Source organism: Alexandromys fortis, unplaced genomic scaffold (assembly GCF_014885135.2).
Source record: "Alexandromys fortis isolate MF-2015 unplaced genomic scaffold, M_Fortis_MF-2015_v1.1 scaffold_138, whole genome shotgun sequence".
Classification (NCBI taxonomy): domain Eukaryota; kingdom Metazoa; phylum Chordata; class Mammalia; order Rodentia; family Cricetidae; genus Alexandromys; species Alexandromys fortis.
Window position 1 is genome coordinate 1,923,993 of NW_026068034.1, and position 23,707 is coordinate 1,947,699.

The 23,707-nt window shown below is 52.0% G+C and overlaps 1 protein-coding gene across 4 annotated transcripts; it reads right to left on the bottom strand.

Annotated features, from left to right (window-relative positions):
• Positions 1–24: 24 nt before the first annotated feature.
• On the bottom strand, positions 25–19,574 carry Rtkn (rhotekin). Of its 4 annotated transcripts, none has more exons than XM_050164891.1 (12): positions 16,662–19,214; positions 6,307–6,506; positions 4,784–4,845; positions 4,631–4,684; positions 4,410–4,527; positions 3,933–4,142; positions 2,905–2,999; positions 2,695–2,801; positions 2,359–2,487; positions 1,453–1,621; positions 1,234–1,338; positions 25–702 (listed from the first exon to the last, which is right to left on the bottom strand). In XM_050164891.1, the coding sequence occupies exons 1-12, from the start codon at positions 16,770–16,772 to the stop codon at positions 368–370; spliced, it is 1,695 nt and encodes a 564-aa protein (XP_050020848.1). In that variant the 5' UTR covers positions 16,773–19,214; the 3' UTR covers positions 25–367. The 4 variants fall into 4 exon arrangements, with proteins under 4 accessions (XP_050020848.1, XP_050020849.1, XP_050020850.1 ...); XM_050164892.1 differs by lacking the exon at positions 16,662–19,214 and adding an exon at positions 14,464–15,144; XM_050164893.1 differs by lacking the exon at positions 25–702 and adding an exon at positions 761–888 and having other exon boundaries at positions 16,662–19,574.
• Positions 19,575–23,707: the final 4,133 nt, after the last annotated feature.

Genomic DNA, 23,707 nt, shown 5'->3' on the forward strand with positions numbered 1-23,707 from the left:
CTCAGAGACCAAGTGAAGGCAGCGAGCTGTTAAATAACTTTAATGGTGGGGGTAGGAGTCCCAGGGAGGTGCCTTTCCCCTGCTCCCTAGTGCCGCCCACCCTCGAGGCTGGTTAGTGCAGGGAGGCAGGGCAGGGTTCTTCCAGTTTTCTCCCAGGTAAAGAGCTAGGGGATCCCAACCAGCTCCAGAAATGGCCTCCTCAGTACCATGGTAACCACAACTTAAGAGGGGCTTCTGTTACCCCTCCCCAGCTTTCCTTCCAAGTCCAGTGGAGGAAGAGGAGCCCAGCGCCCTACAGTGCTGGACCTAGGACCCAGTTGCCCTTGGGTCGTTTTCTTTCTTGGCCAGATCCTGTTGCTGGTGCCTCTCACACTGGGGACTGGAGCCATGTGCGGAGCTGACTTTTGCTGTAGAAGCCTCTGGATTGTGGGGATCGCTGCGGGGGGAGGGGTGCAACCGAGCGAGAAGCCCCAAGGGAGTAATCTGGGGGTGCAGCATCCAGAGAAAAGGTTCGGGGTCGCCCCCAGGGCAGGGGTTGCGTCCAGGTTGGGACTGGGGCCACTGAGGCAGGCGCACAGGAGCTAGGCAAGGCAGGCTGGTCTGTAAACATTGCTAGCCAGGGTGGGGGCGGCTCCAGCTTTGTGCCCTCGCGCTGGGCCAGGATGTCGGTAACAGCGGCGATGTCGTCTAGTGGCTCAATAGCTGTGGCACCAGGGGGGAGGGGAGGGGAGGGGGCTAGTCAGAGCTCAAGCCCTGGCCTGCTCAGCCCTGACTGTCACCTGTCACTGTAATATGAAGAAAGCAAGGCCCGAATCTCAGCTGAGATGGCATTGTTCTGCAGGAGCAGCCCCTCACCGGGACCCCCTGAGGCCACAGGCTCTGATAAGACTGTGTGACATTGGGGTGGGGAGCGGAAGTGGGTAAAGAAACCAAGATAAAAGGGAGAGAAAGCAGTGCCGGGCAAGTGAGGTCAGAAGAGAAGGCAGGAGTCCACATGCACAGAGGGAAACAGAAAAGAAGGAGTTAGGACAGACGTCATGGAATGAATCTGGCTCTTGGGGGTTTGTTCTGTACTTGGGTGGAGGTGATTTTTCAGAATTGGAGAGAAAAGGGGAAGACAGTAGGGCTGAGTGAGACCTGGACCCCACTGTGCTTTCTCTCTAGTACCTGGATACCCTTGAGGTCCCCAACTCCACTTCCCATCAGCTCCCCGACTAACTGCCCCTGACTTACCCATCTCATGGTATAAGGACCCCTGCTTGGCCAGTGCTTGTGGGGGTTTCCGGGGTGCAGGAGCTTCGATTTTCATGACTTCATCACAACAATGCTTCCACTGGCCTGCCAGGAGAGCGGCAGCTGCAGGAGCTGCCTGCTTGCTCCCGCATTCCCAGCTCCCAAGCAGCAGGCAGCCCTCCAGCCTTCCCAGAGGTTTAGCCCAGCCCTTTATCTTACTCATGTCAAAGAAGAGCTGCCACAGCGCCTCCATCCAGTTCTGCAGGGCTTCTCTGCTCTCCACCCGGAGGGTGTTGGTCACCTCGTCTTCTCCATAGCGGTTGCTGATGCTGAGAGTGAAAGGCCATTCCCGGGCCTGCTCCAGCTCCCCTGCCCGGACCCTAGTCTCCTGCAGGAGAAAGCAGATCTGACTTCACCTCTGCCTTAGTTGAGAAGCAGCCCATCACCCCTGCCTGGAAAGTACCTTTGGGACTTCTGCTGAGTCTGCATTTGCCTCCTGCTAACTCTGGGAGGGGTGAGGGGACAGTGAGGATGCTGGGGATAAAGTATCTATGCTGAGACAGGGAGCAACAGGCAGAGGCAGAAAAGAGGGACAGAGCAAGGCAGGGGAGGTGCAAAGGTGAGCAGGAGTCACCAAGGCCCGGGTCTGGGTTACCTACCCAGTACTTACAAAACACAGACAGGGTGCCTGGGGTGCAGTGCTGGGGCAGACTTGCCTAACACACTCAAGTCTCTCGCAAACACAGAGGAAAGCAACCCTAGGGCAAGGGGGCATAGCAGCCCAATTGGGCCTGTGCAGGGACAGACAGCAAGTTTCAGCAGCTACAAACTGGAAGCACAGGGGACTGGAGGGAGAGCTGCCTGACCCAGCAGGAGAATCCCCTGGGATTTGGAAAGGGCTGGGGATGCTGAGCGAGCAGGAGAACTTTCTTAGTATTGTTTGAGGGGTGGGAAGATATGGGGAAGTGGTCTCTCTGCATCCCCAACCTGCTGTGGAGCTTGGTGCTTTTAGGAACAGAGTCCACCCGCCCTGTCTCTGAGGCCTGAGCCCAACTCTCTAGGGCCTTGAGAAAGAAGTGCCCGGGCCTAAGGACCAGGTGGCCTCATGACCACCAGATTCATCACCTTGTTGATGGCGACAGTAAACCGTGGTTCTTGCCCGGTGTCTGCATCTTCGGATCTCCCATAACAGAAGAGGTTTGTGCCTTTCAGGACTCCGTGGACGAGTGTCCCATTCTGTAGCTCCCCAGCTTGCTGCATAAAGGACCTGGTGTTTTCTAAGGAGTCTTGCCTCCCCACCAGGGACCTTCTTCTCAGTCACCCGTTGACCCCATGTCCCCAGTACTCACCTTGCTGCCTTCCCATCCCACTTTGTCCCCCAGAGTCACACTTTTATCATCCTATCCTTAGGTGCCCAGCTGTCTCCTCCATGCCCCCTTCCACTCCTGTAGGACCCCTCACCTGCACCCTGAGGGTACCACTTGCAGTGGGCTGAGTCATGCAGAGAGGCTGGGCTGCCAGGCGGCAACACACGCTACCATAAAGGGGCAGCCAGTCAGGGTTCTCCTCTGGGGGAGGAGGAAGTACAGGGTAAGGATGGGAAACGAGAAGGGGACAACCCCACCACCCCTCTCAGCGCTGCCAGGGCCCCCGACCCACTCATGCACACACCATGACCCGCGAGGGTGAGGTCATGTGTACGGAATCCATCTTGCACGTCTGCTAAGGTGAGAGTGGTGTGGGCCAAGAGGTGGTACCGAGGACCCCTGGAGGGAGAAGGGGACATCACTGGAGTGTGGTGTGTGAGATCTGTCCCACTGCCAGGCTACATGGACAACTAGCTCCCTCCTGTCTCCCCGCCCGCTAGGCACCTGGCCCTCACTCATACACTATCCCAATGAAACTCTCCTGGAAGTTTCCTGAGGGTGAGTGTTCTTCAGTCAGCAGATCCCAGTAACTTCAGGGGACTATAGGCTCTGCCACAGAGCATGTTCAACTCAGCACAGCTGTAGATGTATCTACGTTGTTCAGTTTGGGTATACGTATGGGAGGCACACACGTGTATGTAGAGGCCAGACATTAGCATTGCGTGTCCTCTTTAATTGCTCTCTACGTTGTTCATGGAGGGAGGATCGCTCACTGAGCCCAGAGCTTGCCGGTTGGACTAGTCCAGCTAGCTAGCATGTCCTGGAGACCACGTAGCTCCCCACCCAGGTGAGCCCTGGGATAGGGTTTGGGGGATCAGAACTCGTCTCCTTGCCTGCATAGCAAGTGCTTTAGCCAATGTGTTGTTCTCCCCATCCCTGTTTTGGGGGTTTTGAGGCAGGGTCTAATGTATACCAGGATGGCCATAAACTCACTATGCAGCTGAGGATGACTCTGAACTTTCGATCCTATTGCCTCTACCTCCCAAGTGCAGGAATAACAGCTGTGCACTACCCCACACAAAGCTTCGTGTATGCTAGGCAGACACTCTACCAACTGAGCTACACCCCCAAGTCCTATAAGATGTTTCTGTGCCTGCTAACCAGGTAAGACCCCAAAGCCTAGCTCTCTCTGCCCCGGCCCCCACTGTCAGGTTCATGGACTGACTGAGGCCTAACTCTAGGGCTGGGCAGAATGCCTGCTCATTCACGGTGTCATGGTCACCAGTGGGGAGTTGAAGGCAGCTGAAGGCATTGGGTACTATGTGATCTTACCCCACAGCTGGGGTAGGCAGCAGGATGGGACTGTTCCCGGAGCCCCCAGCACTGTCCAGCGATGCCCTGACACGCTTCCCCGAGGAACGGCCCAGGGAGCTGCTGAGTTTGGTGGCAAGCCTCTTGGGAGCACCAGCCAGGGCTCCCTCTTCTTCCACACAGGCCCCATACAGCTCCAGCCGCAGTTCAAAGTCCGGCCCTGCCTCAGCACTACACAGGCGCAAGAGAGAGGAGAGAGGAGTGCCATGAGCAGGAGGCTCAGGAGGGTGTGGGGAAGAAGAGCGGAAGTTCAGGAGGGCTCTACAGAGGTGCCCAGGGGCCATCTGCCTCTCCCCCCCCCCCGCCACCTCTGCCCCCATAGCTACCCCATAAGGAGCTGGAGTGGAGGAAGGAAGGAAGGGAGGGAGGAAGGAAAAAAGGAAGGAAGGAAAGAAGGAAGGAAGGAAGGAAGGAGCGAGCCACAGGCAAGGAACTCACAAGAGCACATTGTTCTGAAAAGAGATGTCTGTGAGCGTCCTGTCCACCAGGACCATCTCTGTGTCCTGAATCTGTTCCCCGAGCTGCAGCAGCAGGAACACAGCCCAGCGGTGCAGGTCTGAAAATAAAGAGAAAAAGAGAAATAAAAGCATTAAAATGTCAACAAGAGCCTCTGTCTCGGAGCACTCCCCTGATTTTGTCCCATTGTATGTGACACTCACCGCCTTTGTTCTTGAAATACTCCGTGTCCTTCCACATGAGTGGGATCCGGAGGTCTAAAGGGCAGGCGGGAAGGAAGAGGGGTTAGAAGCAGCCAGGCGGTGGTGTGGCGGGGTGAGGGGTACCAGCCTCTGTGGCAGTTGTGTGTTTCTTACCAGAGATGCAGACCCGGCCACGGCAAGGGGAACGCTCAGGGGGCGGCACACTGTCGGAAGGTCTGTGGGCAGATCACAGAGTCCTGGCCTGGTCTTCCCTTCTCCTCCCCTTTTTTCTGACTCCCAAGGGCTCTAAGGGGCCCCTGATTCCTAGCCTGGTTGGCATGGCAGGACCAAGGGACTGGAGGAGAGCTATTGACAGCGCCCAGAAGTTTGCTGGTCTTGGGGACGTTTGAGCAATGTTAGCACACAGGGACAGTACCCAAGCTCTGGGTCCTCATTCTAGCATTGGTCCTGGCCATCCAGACCCCTGGAAGGGACAAGTGGGGCCCTGAGGGGACAGGTGCCGAAAGAGATTCCCTGTTAAGCCTCCCCCAACCTCCCGCTAACACACACACACACAAACACACACCCATTAAACCATGGACTTGGAGAGATTGGAAGGTTTTCCTTGCAATTCTAGAAGCTACTTGTTCCCAATATCTCAGGTGTTTGTTAGAGAGTGAAGGTCTCACTCTGTAGCTGAAGCTGGCCTCAAACTCAGTAATCTTCTCACCTCAGCCTCCCACATACTGGGATTGCGGGCATAGACCACCATGTCCAGCTTTCATCTTGTCTTTGATATGAGTACACGGAGTAGCACAACTAGCTGCTAGGGAATTAAATGTACTTTATATTCCCACTCTGAGGGCTGTGTGGGCCATTTGCCCGCGGCTGCCTGAGAGAGCTGCTCCCTGCCTGCTTGGCCTCTTGCTACGTGAAGCAGCAAAGGAATGTGTTTTCTCCTTCTGTGGGCTTCCTGGTGAGCCCCTGGCAACCTCTCCTTCAACTCCTCCATGCCAGTGAGGGCTGGGACCCTCTTCCCATGCAGCCTCAATGAGGCAGGCAGTTCCCCAAATGACTCATCTACCAAAACAGCCAATCCTCAGAGCTATGCATTTGTCAAGTATTTTCTAACATTTTCACTTGACTCCAGCTGTCTCAAGGTTGACCTGTCACTGCCAGAGTGCACTGTAGCACTGGCACTGTGTGTAGGTCACAAACTCATGCTGAGCTCCGCTGCACAACCAATTTCTACAAATGGGGAGCCTTCCTTTAAGTGATTTTCAATTATGTGCTTTCTCAACTCCTGCCTCTGATGGTGAACCCCAGGTACAACATGCTACTGTCAATTTGTGGTAAATGGGCCATTTGGTGAACTGGCTTTGAGAAAATTAGTTTTCCAGACAACCAGCCGGATATAGCAGATCATGGGCAGGCCATAACCAATTAGCATGTTTGCATTACTTGTGGTTTGAACTGCCAGCTGCCCTTCAGATACCCTGGCTTTCCTGAGTCCAGCCCCAGCCACTCGGGACGACCCACCACCATGGTAAGCACTAAGGTGTCTTTCCTGGCCAGGACAGGTGTTTGTGAGGGGGTCCCCATCAGGGGTTGATCTGAGCCCTGAACACTCCACACAGCCACTTGCTGAAGCACGGACAAAGCCTCCCTCCCTCAGGCACATCCCCTCCCTTGCTCACCGCCGGCTGGTCTTCTCCAGCACCTGGGCCTCCTTGCGCCTCTGCAGTTCGCCCATGTAGCTGAGAATCCGGCTGTTGCACAGCAGCAGGCTCTTGGTGGCCTCCAGAGCCTGCTCTCGCTGGGAGCAGGCCGCCAGCAGCTTGCAGGCCCCTTCCCTCATCCGGATCTCATGGTCTAGTTTCCTCTGTAACTCCGTGTCCTAACCAGAGTCATGGGAAGAGAAGAGGAAAAGGCAGTCAGGGATCAGGCTGAGACATCTCCCCTACCCAACCCCAGTCCCAAGTGGGCTATGTGGGGTGGGGGAGGGCAGAGGACACTAATGTTTTCGCAAAGCCTGTTGTCTTACCCCCAGCTGCCCAAGATGAGTCAGAAAAACTTTAGAAAACTACGGATACTCTCATCCATTTGATTGTGAGGAGTACAAAGTATTTCTACCTTTGATCGCGATTTGGAGAAATCTACAAAACTACAAGTTCATATATTCTTCGACCTAACTGTCCTAAACACTGTACTCAAGGGTTCAGCCTACAGATACACATGTAACTGCCAAGCTATACAACAAAAAGATTCACTTAGCACTGTTTTACTTAAGTGTACATATACTGCACATGAGTGCAGAGCCCACAGAACCAGAAGAAGGCATCTTCCCTGGAGCTAGAGTTACAGACCATTTCACATGGGTGCCAGGAAGTGAACTTGGTTCTTTGGAAGAGCAGAAATTGTTTCTTTCTTTTTTTTCTTTTCTTTTTTTCCCCACTGAGCCATCTTTCCAGCCCCAGGCATTATTTTAAACACCCAAACTAAAACACAGCCTTTCCATAAGACAGCGGTTAAATGAGTTCTATCTGCGCTGGTACACAGGGCAAGAGATGGAGGAAGACATGTGTCTAGCTGTAACTCTCCAGAAAATATAGCACAAGAATAGAAAGCAAAACAACACTGGACATCAAGCCAGGCATGGTGGTGCACGTCTGTAATCCAGCACTCGGGAGATAGAGGCAGAAGGATCAGTAGTTTAAGTCCATCCTCAGCTACACAGTGGATTAGTGGCAAGCCTGGGATACATGAGACTCAAAAACAAACAAAAAACACACACCACCATTTGTGATATAACATATATCATATATTTGCATATGTATATATTTACATATTTGTGTGGTTGTCCCAGAGATTAGGAATGAAAACAGATTTGTGGGATCAATCAGATGCACACCACCTACAGAGTGCCCCCATACTGCACAGAATCCTATACAGACCTCAAACAGCACATCCACCACCTCTGGCTCCCTGAACTTGGGAGAGGTGCTCAGAGGTAAGGAATGAGGAAGAGAAAATAGTTGGTCCAGGTATGAGGGTCTGGAGGGGGGGCTAGGCATGCAGGAGGCACTGGACAGGCATGGAAGGGCAAAGGAGAGGCCCTGAGAGAGGACTCAGGGGTGTTCACCTGGAAAGAAGTCATCTTGGAGCTTAAAGGGCAATTGGCATTGGGCTGGGAGTTGGGCATACATGGCTCTGGGTTTCACTCTCCAGCACTGTATAAACCGGACCTGGTGGGGAGTGCTCAGGAGGTGGAGGCAGTGGAATTAGGATGCTCAAGGTCACCCTCAGCACCATAGTGAGGATGAGGCCAACTTGGGCTATATGAAACCCTGTCTCAAAACAATAAAGTATAAAAAGCCCTAGACATCCAGACATATCTCAGCACTCAGGAAGCAGAGGCAGGAGAATTATCATGAGTTCCAAGTCAGCCTAGGCTACATATTTAGCTTGTTTACAGTTCCTTTCTCCGGGGGCTATTTTCTGGGTCACTGTACTAGGACAGATTTTCACCCCAGCAACACCCACATGATCCTCGTCCAAAACAGGCCGATTCAGCCCCAAACTCCTCCAGGAAGTCCCCTACCAAATAACATGGCAGCTCCTAGCTATATGGGGCATTTTACCCACCTCCCTGAGTCTTGAGTTGATTTTCCAACTGATAGAATGGGGTGAAGAGCAGGGGAGGTGGCTCAGTGGGTAAAATGCCTGCTGTGCAGGGAAGACTACCTGAGTTTGGATCCACAGTGCCCGTATAGAAGGAGGGGATGGCATCACTGGTCTCAACCCCAGCACCGGGGAGCAAAAACAGACAGAGAGTCCTGGTGGCCGGCCAGTCTGGCCACAGCTTTGCACCAGGTTCAGTGAGAGAATTTGTCTTCAGTGAGGACCAGTGAGACTGACTCAATGGACTGACAGGCCACAGCTACCAAGCGTGAGGAACTGAGTTCTATCCCTGGGTTCCAGAGGGTGGAAGAGACAGCCAAACCCCACAAGTTTTCCTCTGACCGCCACACTGTGCTATGGCATGCATGCCCTCCACATACAGAAACACACACACACAAATATATATATTAAAGGCATGGTGACACATACCTTTAATCCCAGCACTTAGGGGCTGAGACAGGCAAATCTCTCTGAGTCTGAGGCCAGCCTGGTCTACATAGCCAGTTCCAGACCAGACAGGGCTATATAGTGAGACCTCCATGTCAAAAACAAACAAAAAAACAAAAACCTTAAAGTTGACTTCTGGTCTACACACACTCATAGGCAACATACACGCATGCACACACATACATACACCACAGACACACAACATGGGGTGAAAACAGACATGGCGTCTCAGTGTTCAAAGACCAGTGAGATCCACACTCAATGCCTGATGAAAAGCATCCAGCACAACGGCAGGGACACGGGCTTTTTTCACAAGGAGGGCTGCTTTGTTAGTAGACTCTGTTCAACAGCCAGCGCTGGAGCTTCCCTGTGCTGACCAAGGCTCCATATTTAAGTCCCAGCTGGGAGGTGAACACGCAGAGATGAATGGCTGCTCCCTAAGTGCCTTGTCATGGCATAAAAAACACAGGAAACAGCCCCTACTGGTTTCTGCTGAGGTGACAGCGGGAGGCTTCAGAGGTGCACAACATTGGTTCAGGAAGCCAGGCAAGTGGAGGCATGCAGTTGGAACATTAGAGTAACCGACTACACACACCGGCTTCTCCATCACACCGGCTCTCCTTCATAGGCTATGTATGTCCTGCTTCTGTCTCTGGTGCCCAGCCTTCCCAACACCTCGAATTGCTTCTCACCAAAACCTTGCCCAGCCTGCGTGCCAACTCTTCCTTCCCTATCTCTTTTGGGGGGCTGCTGTGCTAGGCCAGATGTTATCACAAACCACTCCAGTACCACCTTGTCAAAGCCCCCCTCCATCAGGAAGCTCTCCGAAACTCCTGTCTCTCAGCCTCGCTTCGGATGCATCACTCTCCTGCCTTTGCTAAGCCGACTGCTGCCCACCCCTCCCCGACTCTGCACTTAATTTCTGTCACCAGGTTCGCAAATGAATGAGATCAAGGATGCGTCCTCAAGCTCCCTCCTGGTTAGCTAGCCCCCTCCGGGGCCAAGCACTCACCGATCCTTCCCTAGCCCTGTCCATGGCGTTTACAATTGGTGCGGAGTCCTGGGCAGCAGCAACCCCTGTGGCCGGTGTGACCCGAGGACCGCCTGGGAATTGAAGGATCCCGGGAGTCGGCGCTGCCTCGCCGACTGGGTCCGCTGAGCCCGAGGGCGCCCGTGACATCAGCTCCCAGTTGCCGCGAGAGGCGCCGAGGGCACCGGGCTCGGGCGGTCCCTTCAGGCTCCGAGATGCCTGCATCTTCACCACCGGGACCCTGTCGCGTCCCTCCGCGACTAGTTGGAGCACCTGGGCCGCCCTGGAGACTTCTCCCTAGCGGATTTGTCTTTCCAAGGTGACCCTTACCAGGAGCAGGACGTGAAGTGAGGTTTCTGGATCCAGCACGGACCAGCAGAACTGGACTTGGGGGGAACTAGCCGCCTGCACCATGTGCACATCACTTCCAAATACACCCTAGCTCAGACTACAGACAAGAATGCTCTGGAGAAAGGGTCACCTTTTCGGGTGGAGATTGGGGTTCCCTGCTTTGCACCTCTCTCCATACCCATTAACACAGGTTTCCCCTCCACCTCCACCACCCTCACTCTCTCCCCCAAATGGACGCTGTTTATTCCCCTAGGATGGGAAAGATCCTAAATACGGAGTGTGCTCCGACCTGGGTGACCTGGGTCAGCTCCCCAGGGATGACCGAGAATGAGTCACAGTTGCCCATGATGACACACTCCTCTCTCTCCCACACTCTCTCCCCAGCTTCCTGTTGTGCTTCCCATCACCTTCTGTTCCCTTCAGAATTCCCACTAGGGCTGAATCCTAGTGTAGGGAGCGGCGGTGGGGGTGGGAGGTGTGTGTCATTTATTCTCTGGAGCTTCAGTCCATAGACTTGGGAATAGGTGGCTTTCTTCACAGTATTACCTGGGGATTTAACGAGAAAAATCGAATCTCTACCTGGGCCTGGCACATGTTCTAGCTTTGCTCCGGGGATGTAGCTCAGTTGGTAGAGCTTGCCTAGCATACATGGCAGCCTGGGTTCCATCCTGAGCACCCAGTTCACCAGAAGTCATGCTTGCCTGTGACCCTAGCACTTGGGAGGTAGAGACAGGAGGACCAGAAGTTCAGTGCCTTCCTTAGATACATAACCTCGGCTACTTAAGAGGTTATCTAAAAAAATAAAGATAAAAGGCAAACAAGATGGCTTGCTTAGTGGTAAGGCTGTTTGTTGTCAACCTTGAGTACCTGGGTTCAATCCCTGGCTCCCCCCATGAAAGAAGAGGATCAAAACTGTCCTCTGACCTTCACACTTGCTTGGTGCTATACACCACCATCACCATCCAAATATTTTTTAATTAAATAAAAATAATCTTTTTGCCAGGTCCTGGTGGTGCATGCCTTTAATCCCAGCACTCAGGTGACAGAGGCAGGTAAGTCTCTAAGTTCCAGGCCAGCCTGGTCTACAAATAGAGTTCCAGGACAGAAAGGGCTGTTACACCAAGTAACCACATCTTTAAAAAAAAACCCAAAAACCAACCCTTCACTCTCCTTCCTCCTAAACTTGCACCTTGCAGCCTAGGATACCGCCTTTAAAAAGTCTTTTTGGATTTATACTCCAGAACTAACTTTCCTGCCATTCCTGAATTATCAATGAGACTGTCTTTTTGAGGACATGATGAACTGGGGAGGGGGGTTGTGCAGAACTCTCAGTCTGTGGCTCAAGGAACGTTGTTCAAAGTAAAAACAAAGTCATCCTTGTGTTCCAGATGTTGGGCAGGCCTCCGGAGGGGAGAAAGGTCAGTGTGTGTGCCGGGGAGGGGTGCACAGGATGCAGAACTTAAACATTTACGTAGCCTAACCAACTCTGTTGATGCAAGCAGTCAGCATGTACCTAGCAGTTGAATGTGACTAGAGGAGCCAAGAAGCTAACTGGTTTCTTCCCTCTCCCCTTTTAATTAACTAAAAATAATTATAACACAAGTTATACAACAAATAGCGGAGCAATGGAAACCAGCTGGATCGAGAGGAGGTTTGGAGTATTTTGCTTATGTTTTTTTTTTGTTTGTTTGTTTCATTTGGGGTGGTTTCCTTCTATAACCCAGGCTGACTTTGAATTCACAACACTCCTTTTTCAACCCTCTGAGCACTGGGATTATAGGCATGTGCCTCCACACCATGCCTCACCCAGTAAATCGGTTTTCTCTTGTGCACCAACACGCAAAAATTAGGCAATGCCAGAAACCCAAGGGGTTCACTTGGCATCTTTCTACAAAATAGAAGGGGACCCTCTCCAGACAAGTACTGAGGTGTATCCTCCTGGTACAGAAGCTGGACATGGAGGGCTTCTTCCTCTAGCTGGCACCATGTGAAAGTACACTCGAAATGTGTGCCGAGACTGTGCTAGAAAGGGTCCTGCGGCTGTAACTGGGTTGGTCTATAACTTGCTAGCAATATGCATTGATCCAGAGATGGGGGCAAGGCTAGCCGGGCAGCACGTGTGCAGTAAGTTACCCTTCCTGACTGCACTCTGAATCTCTGCCTCTGACCCCTGACTGCAGCCTCCTGCTCTGTCATTGTCCATCTCAGCACGGTGCCGCACCACCGGGAGGCTGAACCACACACCCAGACCCATCTATTCTAGAGGTCTTTCTGCTTCGCCTGCCACATCCAATCCATCAGCCGGCTCTGTCGGATCTCCCACCATCATTTGGAATCTCTCCTCCTTTTCATGAACTCCGTAATCTAAACTCCAGATCCATTCCCCTGACGTGATATTTGGCCGCCCACCGGGGAAATTTACAGACTCTCTTGCCAACCTTCCTTGCCCAGGATTCACCACCACCAAGCTGATCTTCCGCAGCAATCACCCTAATAGCTTAAGACGTAAGGTCATGTGGAGGCAGACACCTTGAGTTCCATGACTCAGGAAATAGAGGCAGATGGATTGCTGTGAGTTAAAGACTATCCTAGCAGATATAACCAGTTCCAGGCCAACCAGGGCTACACAGGGGACCCGATCTCAAACACAAACAAGCCCATAAACAGCAAGGAACTTGAGACAGGTGCTAGAGACATCACCCAGTTGGTTGGGTGTTTGCCTGGTGTGCAGGGTGTCTCAGGCTGGATCCCCTGCATCAGCTTGGTGATGCACACTTGTAATTCCAGCACTCTGGAGTTCCAGGCAGGAAAATCAGAAATTCAAGGTCATCCTTGGCTATGTACAGAATCTGAGGCCAGCCTAGGATAAGAAAACCTTTCTGTGCTGCAGAATTCTGCTAAGAGTACAACCTAAGTGATGAATTACAATCTTTCCACCCCATCATGGTCTACCTCAGCCCACCAGCTCCACCACAGTGACAAATGCCAGCCCCACCGGTACACACACACACACACACACACACACACACACACACACACATCACCCTCACCCTCATCAAACGCTCTCTACCCTGGCCATGCTGTCTTTCTGGAAAGCCTTGCCAGCTTCAGCACTGCAGACCCTCTCAGACTATCTAATGCTGCCGTCTGCCTCATCATTATTGCATTCTATTTTTATAACACTTTCACTACGTGACGTTGCTCATACTTGGCTATTATCTGTTCCCTCACAAGAAAGGACCTTTCCTGCCTTCTCCAGAGATATCTTCACGGGCTAGAAAGGAGTTTGGCACCTAGAATGAGTTCAGTTTGTGTATTTAAGAATAAATGGGGCCGGGCGATGGTGGCGCACGCCTTTAATCCCAGCACTCGGGAGGCAGAGGCAGGTGGATCTCTGTGAGTTCGAGACCAGCCTGGTCTACAGAGCTAGTTCCAGGACAGGCTCCAAAGCCACAGAGAAACCCTGTCTCGAAAAACAAAACAAAACAAAAACAAAACAAAAAAAAAAGAATAAATGGGACAGGCGTGGTGGCTTACTTATTCTTAAACACATGCCTGCAATTCTAGCACTTGGGAGGGGGTGGTAGGGAGATCAGAAGGTCAAGGTCACCCTAACTACACAGTAAACTCAGAGAACCTGTCATAGAAAAAAAAAATGAAACCACAGCAGGCCGGTGAGATGGATCAGCAGGTAGAAGGTGACTGCCATCAGTTCCAAGGACCGGGGTTCAGTCCCCAGAGTCCACATGGTGGAAGGAAAGAACAAAACCCCCAAAGTGTCCTACACACACACACACACACACACACACCTTTCCTCTTCACCCACCATCTCCTTTCCCTTCTCTTCAGGCTTCATCTTTCTGCAAGCCTCCTTCATACCGAAGGCTCTTCACTCCATCTCTAAAAGGAGCCGTTGTCCCCAGGACAAACCGCCACACCTACTCACACAGTTTCCAGAAATAGGCGCAAAGACCCTGTTGCCAACGTGTGGTTTTGTGGTTAGTGTTGTTGTTTAACCCAGGCTGGCCTGGAACTCACTCCTGCTTCTATTTCCCATGTGCTGGGATGACAGGTATGTGCCCCTGCACCCAGGGGTGCTGGTAACCAAACTCTGGACTTGGTCTATGCCAAACCAACGCTCTGCCAGTGGAGCCACATCCACAGCTCTTCGAAGTAATGTTCATTCTGCTCAGCAGAAGCGGGCCTGGGTCCACAAACAGGCCCAACACAGAGCATCCATCCACCTGCTGCCCCTCCTGTGCAGGCTATGGGCACCCCCCCCCAGGCCCCATTAAGGCTAAGACAGTAGAGAAAGAAGCGTATGGTCCAGGGGTCAGGGCATTACCTCCAGGCTGAGTGCCATCTGCCGAATGTAGAGCATATTGAGGTCCTCCAGGATGTGCAATCTGTCCTGCATCTCTGTGTGCCCTAGAGCCCTTCCCTTGCTGCCCAGAGAGAGCTCAGACAGGCAGCACGCTGTCCCTCAGTTCCTCCTCCCACTGCTCCCTGGGCTTGAGAGAGGTGTCCAGCTCAAGACAGAATGAGGAGGCTGTCCCTGTCCCTCTGCAGTCCTGTCAGACCCCTCTGGCTTCTGTGACAAAACTTCCTCTCATAGGGCTGTTCCAAGGCCTTGATAGGAGCCAGGCAGAGGAGGAAAAAAAGTGAGGTGAGAATGAGCAGGGGCTTCTGGGAGGAGAGGCCAGCTGCAGAGGGGGCTCTGGGCACAGAGTGTCCAGCCTTGCTTTGGTGGCAGCTGTTCTCCCAGCTGGGGAAGAAAAAGGTCCTTTCATTCCCATTTTGGCCCCTCCCCCGCTCCCGCCCACATCCCAGGCCAGGCCGACTGAGAAAGTGCGTGCCGTGAGGGCAGTGAGGGGCAGGCACAGCTGGAAGGGGGCAGGGAAGGGACGCCTCCTGCTGATTCTACGGAATCCTGGGGCTGATCCGGAGATCAGAACCCACTGAGGGAGTTCTGGCTTAGTTTGAGAAAGTTAACGGCAGAAGTGAGGACTTGAGGAGCCTTGAGCCCAGGGAATGGGACAAAGGGGTGAGTCTGTAAAGCGGCCCAGACCCAGGGTCACCCCTTCCAACGCCGGCCCCCATCCAGCACGCCACACCCTGGGCTCACAATTACCTCGCTTTTCCAGCAGAAGGGAGGAGAGAGAGGGAGAAAGGCGGGGGTGTGCCTGGCTGCTGCTGGCCCTGCTCCCCTCTGCGGGCCCCTTCCCTTCCAGACAGGAAACCAGCCCCGGGTCCCAGCCAGCTGCAGGGCTGTCCGCCCCCCCCCTTACCCCCCCACCCCGGGCCTATGGAGTCACACTCTACCCAGCGGCAGGCCTGGCCCTGCAGCTCCGCCCTACTCAGCTCTGGCCCCCAAGGCCTGGCATATCCTAGCGCTGCTCAGGATCACAGGCCCTTCCTCCGGGTCCCCGGCTTCGTCCCTGGCTCCCCCACGCTAGCCACGCGCAGGTTCCTTGGGTCTAAGTAGCTGGGGTGGGAGGATGACAAAAGCTCTCCACTAGCTTCTGACTCAGAGAAAGCCTGGGACAGCGCGACAGGAGTGTGAAAGAGCCTTTGTTCTGGGCAGCCTAAAAGGAAAGGGCAAAAGCCAGGCCTGGAATCCGGGGAGAGTGTGTGCGTGAGTGTGTAAGAACCACTTCGTTTAACTCTTCCCAGGCACGGGAGGGAGGGAGACATCGAACTGGGACCTCCTTAAGCATGTGGGAGACTGACTTTGGGGGTGTAAGTCTCTTTGGGATGGCTAAGCGCCTCTCATTTCTGGCTCCAGCCATGGGCCTCCAGAGCCTCTCCAGTTTAGGGACTTTTAAAAAGTCCCTAAACTTAAAGCATAGGACTCCGAACATACAGGCAGGGGTACCCTGTTGGTGGGAGTGGTAACTTTCAGTCTAGAGGCTGGATTCCTTAGATCCAAGAAGGGAGGTGGAAAGTTTGGTTGTGGAAAATTTCTCCAGAGTGAAAACAGAGAGAGAGAGAGAGAGAGAGAGAGAGAGAGAGAGAGAGAGAGAGAGAGAGAATATGAGACAGCGAGAAAGCGCTAGAGTTGGAGGTTACTCTGAGAAGCTTGTTGCCCTTCAGGAATAAGGGCATTGGGAGGGCTTCGGAAAAGTCACAGAACTAGGGAGCCCACAAAGGAGGCTGGGTTAGGGGGTCGGTACAGAGTGTGGGATGCTACTGGCAGCTGGTAATCAGTTGGAAGCCAAGCCAAGAACACAAGGATTGGAAGATGCCTGACTGCCCACTGCCTTTGGCATTAATGGCATGCTGGAGAGACTTGGGTCAGTCATAGTTCTGGAATTGAGTTTAGGGCCCCTCATATGGAGGACCTTTCCAGTCAGAAGCAAATTACCCCAACCAGGCAATGCGTGGGCTCGCACAGAGCGGACGGATCCGCACCCTGTCCTCATCTGGCTTTCTAAGTCAACAACTTGAGCTAGAATGGACCCAGATCGCGGCGCGCCCAGGAGGCAGGATAGCCGGGGCCACCTGCCAGTACTGGGAGGGGAAGGCAAGGACGCGGCCTCTCACCTCCGGCGGGTCGCTGAAGACACTAAGTCGGAAACGGCCTCGTTTGAATTCCATCTCCAGGGCGGAGCCCCTGGCCACTGTGACCCGGCTCCGATGGTTTCGAGAGAACATGCTTGCAGCCCCTTGCTCAGTGTGCTCCCTGCGCTCCTGGCATCAGTCTCCCGCGGGCTTGGACTCCGGTCCCTCGACGGCCACCCTCCCACCAGTGCAGCCGGGAATCTCCCCAGCTGCCCGGTTCCCAAACCCCGCCCCCGGAGACGACACCTGGGCTGGGCAGGGCGCGGCACCCTCCTCTTCCACCCCCGCTAAAGGCCCGGCCCGTAGCCGGGCACCAAGCCAATCTGGGTCGACAGTTTCAGAGCCAAAGGCACCCTAAATCACTCCAGCACGGCCTGAGAACTTCCACGCTTCTGGCTGGATTAGCTCACCTGAACTAGGGCTGGGTCCCCGAATACCCTCCCCAGCTGCAGCCCCCACCTGTCAGACTGGGGTTCTGGAACTTGGAAAACACTAGTCACAGGGATGGCTCACTATGCTCCCTGGTTCTAGCCTGACTTGGTACCGCACAAGTCTCACCTTTTAAGCCACAACTTCCTATAGCTGACCGCATCTCTCCCTTTTAAGCTTCCCCGCATGGCTACCCGACCCTCCACAGTGGCCTCGATTCATAAAAAGTATTTAGGAGGGTCTTGAAAGTTCAGTTGCTTCCCTATTGGACCACAGAACCTTGGTCCAACCACTGAACTCTCTAGTCTATTCTATGAGGATATTGTAGTCTCAGTTGCTACAAAATTCATAGATGGGAATGAAAGTGAAGCCCTCACAGGGAAAGCCCCCGATAAGCAGAGCTACAAAGACTGGGGAGCAGGTCCTCAATGACTGAGTCCCTAGATGCACCTGAACTTTAAGTGTCTTAAGAGTGTCAGGACTGTTCCCGGCATGATGGGGCAAAGCTTTATTCCAGATCTCAGGAAGCAGACGTGGATCTCCATCAGTTTGAGGCCAGCCTGGTCCACAAAGCAAGTTCCAGGACAGACAGAGCTGTTATACAGAGAAACCCTGTCTCAAAATACAAACAAACAAAAAATCCAAAAACAAAACAACAACAAAAAAAAGAGTGTAAGACCTGGCTCTCTCTACGATGCTTGCCAGGGGGCAGAGCCCGGGGTTCTCAAGAACAGGACTCCCTAGAAGAGCTCAGTGAGACCAAAGGGAATGGCAGAGGACTAGTTGGTTCACTTGCCAACTAAACAGAGTCTCCTGGAAACTTCAGAACTGGCTGGGTAGAGTTTGAGAAAGGGTGGGGCTACTACAGAGCAGATGGCAGGAGCCAGCTTGCAGGGCAGCCAACTTGGAAGCCCTGTGCAACAGTCTCTTAGAAAGTGGACTTAAACCACTTCAGCAAAAGATGGAAAGCACAGGCTTATACACCTGATAAGTGCAGGGGTCTGGCTTTAGGTGTGGCTTTGACCCAGGCATCCAGAGTCACAAAGATTCTGTGTTTTGTTCACACGCGCACACGTGCATGCACACACACACCATTTTGCTCTACTTCCCTTCATATTGTTCTTATCTTCAATAGCATAGCAGAACAATATTGCTGCCAAAAATCCTGGTACTGCATCTTTCAGATGGAAGTTCAACTACCGCCCGTCCCCCCCATCCCCCGCCTGCTGCAAAAGAACAAACATCTGCTGCTTGAGGCTTCTGCACATGTCTGGGATTCCTGCTTAGCCATCTGAGATCACTCAAGCATCCCCAACACATCCTGTAGCCAGAGGATTAACTAGACCTGAACCAGTCACCCTGGCAAAGACTCACAAGGTGTGCTTGCGGCCACACCTGAGTCACTTGGTCACTCCTAGAGAGCAACTAGAACCCAATCATCTGGAGGGGGGGAGGATAGGAGGGAGAGGTTCCTCAAAGGATGCTTCAGATACTACCAACAGGTGAGGAAGTGGATGGTGGCAGGAAGAAAGACAGCCATCCACCTTCATCCTCCTACACTCACACAGCTGTGACAGTTGATATAAACTCTAATGATGGATGAGGGAAAAGGAGACAGGCATGTTCTCCTCCTTCACTCCACAGGTCCACTACTGCTGCTCTAATAGGTGAGCTTTCCGGAGATGGGCAGTCATCTCATTCCTCTCCCATCCCCTGTACATCTCAAGTACTCAATAAACAAAAGCCACACTGGATTTAAGATGGCTCATTAAAGCCACGTCGCAGATTAAAACAGCTCATTACCCCGCCATGAATAACAGTGAACACCAGTAATCCTAGCACTCATGAGGTTAAGGCAGGAGGATTGCTTGGAGTTTGTGGCTAACCAGTGCTATATAGTAAGAATCTGTCACAAAAAGGGCAGGGGTTGTGGAGATGGCTCAGCAATTAAAAGTCCAAATCCTCTTCCAGAGGACCTGAGTTCAGTTCCCAGTACCCAAGTCAGGAGGCTTACAACTGCCCCTAACTCTAGCTTTAGAGGCATTCAACGCCTCCGGACTCTTCAGGTACCTACACTCACACACACACACACACACTCACACACTCACTCACTCACTCACTCACACACACACTCACTCACTCACACGCGCACACACACACTCTAGATCTTTTACAAAATCATTCATCATGATAAATATTAATTGGATTGGAGAAGTATTTCAGTGGCAGAGTACCTGCTCAACATGTACAAGACCCTAAGTACCACAAACAACTAAAGAGGTTCATTTCCAGCTGGACATGGTGGCACATGCCTTGATCAGAGGCAGGAGGATCTCTGTGAGTTCAATAATACATAGCGAGTTTCAGAACAACCAGAATTAGACAGTGAGACCCTGACTTAAAAAAAAAAAGCAAAACAAACAAAACAACATGTCCAATTTCAGTGTTTGCTTTCCAGCACAAAACCCATTTTTCCAAGATGAAATGTGACCTGGGATGGGTGACACCGCTTTGAGTCCAGCGTGGGACAGAATCAGGTTCTGGAGTCTCGGGGCCGCTCTCAGCACCCCTGTGGCGCAGAGTACAAGAGCTTCTAGGCTTACAGAAAGGATGGCACAAGCAGTAAGATGGCCTTTTGTGCAAGGAGCTGTGGAGGAGCTGTGCCTGGGCTGGTGAAGCCAGCCTGCAGGACTCAACAAGAGAGAAGAAATAAGAGAAAAGATAGTCATGGATTGATTTTTAAATTGAAATTTTATCTGGCAAAGTATTTACAGCCAATAAGACGTCTCGGCATGTAAAGGCACTGGTGCCAAGCTCTCAAAGACCTGAACTCTATCACAAGGGGACCACATGATGGAAGCAGAGAATCAGCTCCTGAAAGTTGTCCTCTGATGCACACACACACACAAACACAAACACACACGCACAAGTGTAAAAGAAAAAATTAATATGTTTTTACCAAGACAAGGTTTCTCTGTGTATCCCTGATTGTCCGGGAACACACTCTGTAGACCAGGCAGGCCTTGAATTCCACCTGCCTCTGCCTCCCGAGTGCTGGGATTAAAGGTGTGCACCAGCCACCATGTTAAGCTAAAAGAAAAAGATAAGGAGAGCTGGAGAAATCATAAGCCAGTTAAGAGCACTGGCTGCTCTTCCAGAGGAGCAGAGTTCAGTTCCCAGCACCCAAGTCAGCTTCACAAGCACCTGCAACTCCAGCTCCTGTGCTTCTGTCCTCTGGGCCCCCGCCCTCATGTGCATCTACCCACACACGACATACACATAACTAAAGATTAAAAATGAATATGGAAGCCAAGCGGTGGTGGCGCACGCCTTTAATCCCAGCACTTCGGGAAGCAGAGGCAGGCGGATCTCAGTGACTTGGAGATCAGCCTGGTCTATAGGAGTGAGTTACAGGACAAGGTTTCAAGGACAAGGACAGAGAAACCTTGTCTTGAGCCCCCCCCCAAAAAAAGAATGTGGTTTTAACGTTTATTTTAAAAACTAAAGCAAAGGTGGTCAATGCCAGATGCTCATTACTTCCTGGTCGTTTTACTATTATCTCCTTCTGTGTTTACTTCTCTGGCATCTGTAGCACAGAAATGTTACATTAAGCTATGAGGTTTGCCTATCTGCTCCTGGTTGTGTGTTTAGTGACTTTCCTGTTTGAATGGCTTCAATGAGAGTATTTACATAACAGACGAGGTGGCTGACTTTCCAGTGTAGCTTTTGTCAAACATTTACCAGTGTACCACTGGTTTCAGAGGCCTCTCTTTCCCAGGGTTTCCCATCATTTGGAGAAGGGGTGAGTCACACAGGTCGCAGATCACCTTCCTAGTTGACACAGGCACCCTCAGGAACATGCTGGTAGCAGGAGCTGTAGCTCCTTTAAGGCAGCTGAGGAACATTTGTCTGCTCTGCCCACCCCATGCCCTTCTTCCTAGACCTAGAGAAGCTGGACTGCTCCCAACTGGACTTTGAATCTTGGAGTGCAGACAAGCCCCAGTCAGAGTTCATGATAAATTCGCTGCAACTGCAGCCCCTGAAGACTCGATGCTTTTGGCAATGAAGCCTCATCAGGCAGTTCCTGGACATGGCTCCCATGTGATGTCTTGGCACAACCTCAGTCATGTGTTCCTTCGTCTGGCCCGCCTCTGTTCTCAGTCCTTACCCTGGGAGAGTCTAGTCTCAGCTTAGAACATCTGGTAGTGTCAGACAATAAAAGTGTGTCCAGGAGCCGATGAGATATGTCTCCGTGGGTAAAGGCTTTTGTCATGAAGACCGATGACCCGGGTTTGAGCCCCAGGAGTGGAAAGAGAGAACTGATTTCAGCTCTGTCTTCCTCAGGGTCTCTACTGCTGTGATGAAACACCATGACCGAAAAGCAAGTTGGGGAAGAAAGGGTTTCTTTGGCTTACTCTTCCACAGCACAGAAGGAAGTCAGGACAGGAACCCAAACAGGAGGCAGGAGCTGATGCAGGGGCCACGGAGGGATGCTGCTTGCTGGCTTGCTCCCTATGGCTTGCTTATGTCAAATTTACATAAACACTATTCATCAATGCACCATGGCACGCCTCCCTGCCCCCAAATAAATAAGTAATAAATGTGATTTTGTTGTTGTTGTTGTTTTGAGACAGAGACGTTCTGTTTGTCCTAGAACTAGACTAGGATAGCCTCAAAGTCACGGAAATCTTTATTCCTCTGCCTCCAGAGTGCTTGGATTAAAGACTTGTACCATCGCACCTAGCTTGCAATAAAAATTTATTTATATAAAATAATTTATTTTTAATTTTATGTGCATTGGTGTTTTGCCTGCTTGTGTGTCTGTGTGAGGGTGTTGGATCCCCTGGAACTATATTTACAGGCAGTTGTAAGCTGCCATGTGGGCACTGGAAATTGAATCAGGAACCTCTGGAAGAGCAGCCTGTGCTATTAACCACTAAGTCATCTCTCCAGTCCCTTGTAATAAAAATTTAAAACTCCTTTCTTGGCTGGAGAGATGGCTCAGAGGTTAAGAGCACTGGCTGCTCTTCCAAAGGTCCTGAGTTCAATTCCCAGCAACCACATGGTGACTCACAACCATCTGTAATAAGATCTGGTATCCTCTTCTGTACCGCAGGATACATGAAGGAAGAAACCTATAGACATCATAAATAAAAATCTTAAAAAATAAATAAATAAAACTCCTTTCTTGAACTGAGAATCTAAACTGATATAAATATACATGGAAATAAATAGAAGCCAGACATTCTAGCACACACCTGTAATTCCAGCACTTGGGAGGTGGATGCTAGGGAACGAGGAGTGCCAAGTCATCCTCCATCCTGGGCTACCTAATGAGCTCAAGGTTAGCAGCCTGGGCTATCGGACAAGCCAACCAAACAAGCAGCCACCCCTCAAAACAAACAACAGCAAAGAGGAAACCCTTCTTTACAGTGGTATGCTGACTAACGTATGACATGAAGGCAGTAATAAAACGTATATCATCTTCATGTATATCCGGCCCTCCACGGGAGAGTGTGGCAGGACCGTAAGGGCCAAAGGTCAGCAAGGCCGGGAGTGAAACTGTGTTCTGGACCACTGACCACACTCATGAGCTCACGGCAGCTGGGGTGGCCTGCACAAGGTCAAGCCAGTCAGCATTCTAGTGTGTGGTGGGGAGGGGATCCTGGGGCCTTGGCAGTTGATGACTTCTCAGGGAGAGTCGGTTTCCTTTGGGGGTGTAGCGCTAGTAGGCTGACCACTCTCTGGAGGATGGCCCGACACCCAGGAGTCCATAGGCAGTGCAAACTGGAGTTGACATGCAGCTGACGGGGATATGGGGGTAAGGGGTGGGTATGATTAAAATACATTGTATAAAGTTCCCCAATAATTAATAAAATATATATTTTTCAAACTAGATCATCTGAAAATTAGTAGGGCTGACTGCACAGTACCACTGGGTAAAGCCTGATCGGAGACGCGGGGATGGCTCTGAGGGAGATGAATGGTATAGTAATTCATCTCTTCAGAGCAGTTCCCCAGAAAATGTGCATGTTTCCGAAGACAAAAGTTGTGATATTGCGATTGGTAAGCTCACAACAGGCAACAGAGAGTGGGAGAAGCTGGTGACACCATCTGGACAGGGCTGAGCAAAGTCAATGTCACAGGTAGGATGGGAAGACGGTACTTCTGATGAACTACGCTCAGAGCACAGCAGAGGGACTGGAGTAAAGGCTTGGCTCTTGGGAGTGAGTTTTGCTCTTCCAGAAGACCCAAATTCAGTCCCCAGTGCTCACATCTGGTGGCTCACAACTGCCCGGAACTCCAGCTTGAGAGATGCAGGCCTCTGACCTCCTTACTCATGTATGCAAAACTAGGATTGTGTATGTTTGTGTGCATGGCGTGTGTGGGAGTGTTGGTGTGTGTGTGTGGGGGGGGTGCTGGTGTGTATGTGTGTGGGGATGCTGGTGTGTGTGTGTGTGTGTATGTGTGCTGGTGTGTGTGGCATGCTGGTGTGTGAGGGGATGCTGGTGTGTGTGGGGAGACCCTGGTGTGTGTGTGTGGGAAGCTGGTATGTGGGGAGGATGTGGGTGTAGGGGGGATGTGGGTGTGGGGGGATG